An 8,001-nucleotide genomic window follows, 5' to 3' on the forward strand; every position below is an offset into this window, starting at 1 on the left:
TTGTAACAATAAAATTGAAAAAAAAAATTGAATGCATCTTAATCTTTCAAATTTATTTTGAATAATGACAGTCTTCATAAGATTTGAAATAATTTTTTTCTAGAACAGCAGTCCTGAAATGATTTTCATAGAAAATATTCAGTTTTCTTATCATCTCTGAAATGAAAGTATCATTTCTTTGAATTGGGAAAAATAAAATATCATTGAATGTATATACAATAAAGAAACATATTTTTTTCTCTGCACAAAAAAGTTGTCCCTGAACTTGATAGTAATAATCATGGTTTTTGTCCAATGAAAATTTGCCGTCATTTTGTCTTATGTATGGGACTGTCTGTCTGGAGATCATTTCGTTCCTTGCAACATAAGGGCACTTCATTTCCACAACAGTGTCTTCGTCGATGATTCCATCAGGTGAAGCAGCCAAATAAGGATTTGTAAGGCTTACACATATTCCTGTGTCATACACTGTATGTCCAGTTATGTCTTGGAATTTTTTTAAGGCAACTTTTTCAAACTTTTGTCCATGGAGAATTGGTGCAGAATGAAGTTTGCGTTGTTTCGTAACAAGTGTCTCTGCTAATTTTACTTTGTCTGTTCTATCAGTCATTTTGCAAATTCTGCCAAATACAGAAGAGTGCAGACGCTTGCATCTTTCTTCATGCCATATATTGCATGCAGCCTGTTTTGCTGTATTTAAATTCAGAATTCGTGCTTCTTCTTCTGTAATCTGTGAAACATTTATTTCATTTAAATACGCATAGCTTCCTTGAAGAGAAAAGTAGTCATGGTCCACATCAATGCCCCTCATGTTTGCTGGAGGGAAAGTTTGAAAATATAGGGGTCTTGCTTACTCCTGGATATGAAAGGCATACATTCTGGAAGTAAGACTTGTATCCTAGATTATTCCTATACTCGACTGGCCTAGGATCAAATCCATCTGCGAAATTACAAATTTCCTCACATCCAGGCATGTCCAGGTTATTCGCTTTCATAGGGGTTCCTCTATGTGGCCTCACTCTATGAAACGTTTGCAGCCTTTGTGTGCATGTTTGTTCGGTTTTCACAGATCCGTGTGTTTTGAATGAAAGGCATGCAAACAGTGCTGTGAATATATGTTTACAGTGTGCTAGAGGTCCCATTCCTGCTGCACACTCACACTGACATTCTGCAATATTGCCATCATTTTCCATTACAATATCTATAGTATAAACTACAGACTTTGACATCTCTGCTCTAATGGCACTCCTAACATACCATAGGGCATTGTTTTCAGTGGTACGGATGTACTTGATAAATCCATCGTTGTACAAATTCTTCGCTTTGGATTCTAAATTTTTATTGAACTGTGCCAAGTATGTTGTAATATTATCCATATTGCACCCAGGAAAATTCTTGTCACTGTTCAGATCTTCATATTTTTGAGGATCAGGAAGGACCATCACATAATATTGAGCAGCAGTAAGGTCTGTCCTGGAGCAGTGAGCATTGCGTGTGTATGCCTCAAGCCTGTATAAAAACAAATAAGCTGTTGTATAACATTGACACATATGTGCCTATTTGACAATTTTTCTATGAAAAAAAAATAACCAGGTAAACCATTGTTTTTGAAATATATTTCAAAAGGCATATATTTGAAAAATTGCCAGAAAATCATAAAATATTACGTATATTTTTAATTTATGCCCCGTAGAAAAATGCCTAGGAAATTCGGGCTATATCGTAAAACCAGCTAGTTAAGTTCTGCAATACATTTTGTCGCGTAAAATTATCAACTGAATTCAATAATTGTCTTTTCTATATTACATCTTCCTTACTTCTTGCTGAATTGAATAATCAAGTCAGTATTTTAAGTAAAACACGAATCATTGCTATGTTAAACATTGCTATGTTGCGTACATACCTTTCTACAAGCTCTCTTTTTCGTCCCGATTTTTTTGCACCAATTTTTTCGAGTTCCTTTCCTAATTCAGGAATAGTCATTGAACCAAAATTAGTTGCCATTGTTATCAATTTCCACTTAAGACAATATAAAACACGTTCGCTTTCTTTAAGAATACTGATACTGATAAGATGAAGAGATGCCATTATCAGCTGTTTTGTGTTGGACCGCATTTTCCTGTGGCGACCTCTCACGGTGCAAGATAAGATAACTCACTCCGGTTCCCCATTAAATTATTGTTGAAATATTCAGCTATTTTTCAAAGTGTAAATTGGAGGTCTATGTTAGGTACATGTAATTGCTTAATTAAAAACACATCTCTTTTCAAACTTGCTTCTACTGGGCAAAATAACAAGTATCATTTTTAACCATCTGCCTTCCTTCACTAAAACGATCAATCCAATCAATGATGGAATTCATAAGAAGTCATTTGTCTTATTGAAGTATGTGCAAATTATTATACGCTACTTCAAAGGGATTTCTAAGATATACCATAAATTTTACAGTCGTTTGTTGAACGAGTACAACTGAGAAAACCATTTTTCGTCACAAGTGACTTACATAGTGACGTCATTTTCATATTGTGACGTCACAAACAAAGAATAAAGCCTTATTCAGCATATGCTATTTATAGAACTTATGTATGGCTACATTTGTACAATTATTTTCCTAATCTGGCCCCAGGATCATAAAACAAACTTAGATTTAAATCAAATTTTCTATCACCTATAAATTTTACTTAATTGAGGAATTTAATTAGAAATTTGCAGATAACAACTCCTTTGAAAAGCATTATTGAAAAATATTTAAAGTTTGGTCTTCTCCACCTTTACAACATTTAATAATAAAAAAAAATTTTGACTTAAGGTTAAGATGTTATATGATCCGGGACCTGAATCGTGGTTTTGTAGATATAGAGAACTTTTTGATCACCCTTCGTATAAATTTTGATAAGATTTAAAGCAATATGAAGCTTTGATTTAGATTAGACTTATGTGTGAAAAGAAGATACTATAATCCATTAAAAACCTTTTAAATTTTATTTATTTTAAGTCATTAAATTGAATACTTAATTTGATAAGGTATGTTAAAAGGATTTATTTTTGACGAAAAACAAGACCAAATGAAGCACAATTTATTTATCATTTTATATCTATCGTAAATGTTCGACTTTTTTTCCAGAAAATAACGTTTGTAGTATAATAATGCCAAAGGTTGTTTGTTTTGCCTTTTTTTTTCAACGTAACTAAACATCCCAACCAGTAGATCCCCATTGGTGGGGGACGAATAAATACTCAATGGTTTCCATAGGTTTGGTTCTTTAATCAATGTTGACCGTGTTTTGTTATCTGTAGAAAGTTTGTAAATTGAGTTAATAGTGCCTATATAAATTAACTCCCCTTTATTGTTCACTGTGTGTGCTCCATATATAGCACGCCATTCATAGTCAGATTTATGTGTCAGTTGATGCAAAATGTCCCTTGTTGTGTTTGTCAAAATTAAATCAGTACTGAAGTTGTACCTATAACTGATCCAGAACCGGTCTAAAGTAAGACAAGAAATGTGCTATGCATAACTAGAAATTTTCAGATTAACAGTTCTATGTTATGCAGTGTAGATATCAATTCCAACAGATCTTCGTCTCCTGTCTCTTGTCCTTCTCCGATGTGGATTTCATTTAAGAAATTCAACCACATCCTTAATATTGATTTCCTCACTCAGGGAAAGAGAGACCTGTTGTGTAAGATTAAGAGTATCATTTATTTGTGTGATACGCGTGTTTTTGAGGAAAAAGAGGAAGTTTACTGCATCTTTTGCTGACTTTTCATACCTGTGTTCATAGTTTTCTATGTTGGAAAGGTGTCTGTAAATTTTTCTCATTCTTTCGTTGTAATTTCTGAATAATGACTTTTTTGTATCGGACTTTAAAAGCAAAAATCACACTGTTAATAAAGCCCTTTAGTGCCTGGCCTTATGTCAACATATTTTGTTGATGTCTGAAGATCTCTGTTTCAGCATGTTTCATATAAATTTTAATTTCTCTCTGGAGAAGATGCATATCATACAGTTTATTTTTAAATCGATCATGTATTCTTATATATTCTTGTTTAATGTCTACCATATGGTAGTTCTTGTGTTTTCCACTCCCGACCTTGACAGGAAGTTTTTATACTTTTTATAGACTCTGTCTGGATGTCTGACATTGGTCTCTCGTATTAGCATTTATATCCATATTTCTCTCGGTAATTAACAACATCGTGGTATACATTATTTAGATCAATAAAATGTCTTTCCTTACACTGCAGACACAGGTTGTGTTTACACGTGTTACAGCAACATTCTGTTGTGTCCCTCTGACATAGGAAACACATTCGTACTATACACTGATTGCTTAATTCTTGTGAGTACATGACTTGGAAGGTGAAAAATGTTAAAATAATGATCAGAGTAGTCGGAAAATAGCTCTCCAGTGCTAATGTTTCATTAATTTGTCCGACTATGAATAAATAAAATCTTATTATTTCTTAGAGATCTTATGTCCCGGATCCTTTAAATGATACAAAGCAGAATCATGGCTGATACAATGCCCCCTTGAACTGTTAGCTTCCCGAGTTGAAAAGTCCAACCATCCACGATTTATCTGTAATCAAAATTTACATAAAACAATATGCCGTGTAAGAGTTAAAAACATAATATTCATTTTTATCTCATTAACTTAAGTGTGAACAGTCTAAGATAACCCTATGAATCTGTTGACATGAAACATTATGCAGGTCGCTTTAAGGTGAAATTTAGTAAAGATGACTTTTTGCTTGATAATGTAGAATCAAGGGGTCATGTAGCATCATAAAACTAAGCTTATTTGAAATAAGTTTAAGAAACTGAGACATAATTTTGACAGGACATCATTTTAATCTTAAAAAGATATTCTATGCGCGGATGAAGGGGGGGGGGGTCGAGGGATTGCGTGTGTGTTGTTCCAGACCCAAAAAGTTATTAAATTCAATTAATGAATCAAGTAATAAGTTGACTGGAACCTTACCTAGTAAAGGCAGACACCCTCGAAAAGTTAATTGGTATGAAAAGCTATTACATGTAGTTTGAATCAACGACTAACATCTCCGACCCCTAACACACACACATACACTCACATACACACATGCACACCCTCTCACAATAACATTTATTTTTCTCGAGGCAGAACATGAGTGACTCGGAGTCCCGGGATATTCCTCTCTTTTATGTACATATATGCCTCATGGAGCATAAAGTAATCTCACATACGCGCTGGTCCTTAATTACGGTTGTGTGACTGTCCTAATGTAAAGATTGAAGGATGGCTATTATTCTACTGCTCAGGTTGACCCCATGTAACCTGGGTGAGTATACTTGTCACGAAAGTTGGAACACCTGATGCAGATTTCCTTGTGGACCTACTCATCAAGGGGGTTGTATGGTACCTCCTCACTGCAGTACTATGCCCTCCTGAAACTATATTCCAGGTACAGTGTGTAGTTGCTACCCTCTGCGGAGTCAGATTTTCCTTCAAGAGTTTAGGTTAATTGGAATAATTGTGTCTGTACTTCCATAAACTTGGTCATAACCTCATTGTTGTTTGGTACATGCAGGTCCAGATCTTTGAAGTGATTCACCCCCAGATGCCCCCATGCAGATCAAAGTCATTTTTACAGGCCTATCACCACTCCCCAGGGTGAGGGACATATCTACGTCCCCAACTATTCTCACCCCTCTACACTGCTGCATGGGGAAATAAATACTGGTGGTTCTTATCGGGTTAACAACTCAGAAAATTGGTCTACTCTTTCAGGTTGAGAGCCACCACATGCATTAACAGTCTGCCGCGGGATCCCCGCCAAACCACCTGGTCTAGCTACCTCACCCCAGAGCACATCTGTCACTCTTTCACTTTGGACTCTCCTAACCTCGACCATATAATAATTTCTTTTTACACATCACCTACTCGGTACAACTGACAGCAGATTAATGTTTGGGTTGACCTACTGCCCTAGTACACAAACACATAACAGCTGAACAGAAAAATTTGTTGACATATACACATTCCAATCACTGATTTCTTGCAATTTTCATTTCTGATACTTGATTTTACGCTGACATGAAATTAGGATATAATCAACTCAACCTTGCCATACCATGCAAAGGATGCGGCTTCTTGTCTTCAGTAAAGAAAAACATACGGCAATATATCAGCAGACCGGATCATTGCACCTTTTCTCAAATAAATCACTTACAATTTTTAAAATATTTGCCTCTTAAACACAGGTATCTGGATACAAGCTGCGCTGTCATCACATTCTCTTAATTTTGATTTTGATGCAGTTGTGACATCATCGATCAACGTTATTGAAACCATCTGATAAACATCAATAATTTAACAGTACGCTAAAAAAAGAATGCTTTATAATGATTATAACTGCAGAATGTTTTTTCTATGATTTTTGAAGTTCTTTTTATTTTTAAGATTTGAAATAGTTCTTGAAATAGATGAATGTATACAATAGAAGAAATTTTGCTTTTTCTGAATGTTAAAACACCCAAATGTGTAGAGTAAACGTTCTTTGTACAACTATGCAGAAATATGATAAGAAAAAATAAAAATACGACAGAAGACAGTTGCCTTCTGTTTTAAACAAAATCTTACTACAAAATTACTTTCAATGAAATACATTGACCAAAATTTATATTTTATAAATAAAAATCAGCATTTTAAAATAATTCTGAATTTCTTTTTTTCAAAGAATATTATTAAAAATTTATATTTATTTCTTTTGCGCAATAAAGCGGGTTATCGTGAAGTCTACTACTCTTGGGAGTTTTCTTTCAACGAATAATAACAATATTGGATAAAGTATCCAAACAACCTCTATTTTAATGATCAGTTCAAGAAAAAAACAATAGTGGATAAAATGACCTTGTCAACAAATATTTGTTTAATCGGATATTAACGTTTTGAATAAACGTTAGGCAATAACTTTTCTCTTGACTTTTTAATGTAGTTTTATGCTTATCCAGTTAAGTGGGTATGTTACCATTCAATAGGAAATACTTACTTCTTTATGACACCTAAATCCACATCTAACAATGAAGTGGTCCATATGCTCGTAATTTGATTAGTAAAATATGGCGTAAGAGCATGGTTTAGCTTGATATAAATTCAATTGCACCACAATCACGATTTTTCGAATAACCCCTGAAAAGTGAATTTCATAATTTCAGGAACTTTTATGAATCGTTCATGAACGTTCATGATGTATTCATGAATGGTTCATGACTGGTTCATAAAGATGAATTATTATTTTTTTTCATGAGTATATTCATCAAATGTAGTTCATGGACAAATGATTAATATATATATGAATATTGTTATTTTTCAGTTAAAAGACAGGAAAAAAACTTAGAGTTCAAGGTACTATGAATGTTCATGAATTTTTATGAAGACTAAAATAATTGACACAAACGATTTGAGAGAAAACACTCTTTACTTTCATAATACAGCTTTTGCATGCTGATGCAATTGTTGAACAAGCCCCTTGGTAATTAGTAACATGCTTTCACCAACTGTCTGAAAAACCTAAATCATGAAATCTGTAAATATTTCGTAATTTTATTTGATTATTATTTAATAAACACTGTATCATCATTGACAGCATTTCTTTTTCAAATTGATGCTCATGCTCCTTTATCATTTAAATAAACTAGTTATATTGATCATACTGTGCTTTAAATAATCTCGTATTTCACAACAAAACTTTTTTCGACCGAATTTTCTCTAACGTCAAGCTTTAAACACGTTATTAGAAAATGTAACATTCTAGACAAAAAATTTCATGACCTTCCTAAAAACGTATTATAAATTTATTTACAGCTAAAAATTACATCTCTTAGCTGTACCGTTTTAATTTTGGGTCGAAACGCTATATATTAACTTTGATGCAGTTAAAAAGCAATACTTTTTTCCGTGTATCGTGTGTAAATGACAGAGCACAGTCTGCATGGTTCATAAGTATCTATGACATAAT

At 33.6% G+C, this 8,001-nt stretch overlaps 1 protein-coding gene across 1 annotated transcript; it reads right to left on the reverse strand.

Annotated features, from left to right (window-relative positions):
* Positions 1–797: 797 nt before the first annotated feature.
* On the reverse strand, positions 798–2,177 carry LOC134261201 (uncharacterized). The gene is made up of 2 exons (XM_062743649.1): positions 1,904–2,177; positions 798–1,509 (listed from the first exon to the last, which is right to left on the reverse strand). Exons 1-2 carry the CDS (start codon positions 2,113–2,115, stop codon positions 798–800), a joined length of 924 nt encoding a protein of 307 aa, XP_062599633.1. The 5' UTR covers positions 2,116–2,177.
* Between the last annotated feature and the right edge of the window lie 5,824 nt (positions 2,178–8,001).

This window comes from Saccostrea cucullata, unplaced genomic scaffold (genome assembly GCF_032062105.1).
Source record: "Saccostrea cucullata isolate Sc308-1 unplaced genomic scaffold, CSIRO_AGI_Scuc_v1 ctg2710, whole genome shotgun sequence".
Lineage (NCBI taxonomy): Eukaryota > Metazoa > Mollusca > Bivalvia > Ostreida > Ostreidae > Saccostrea > Saccostrea cuccullata.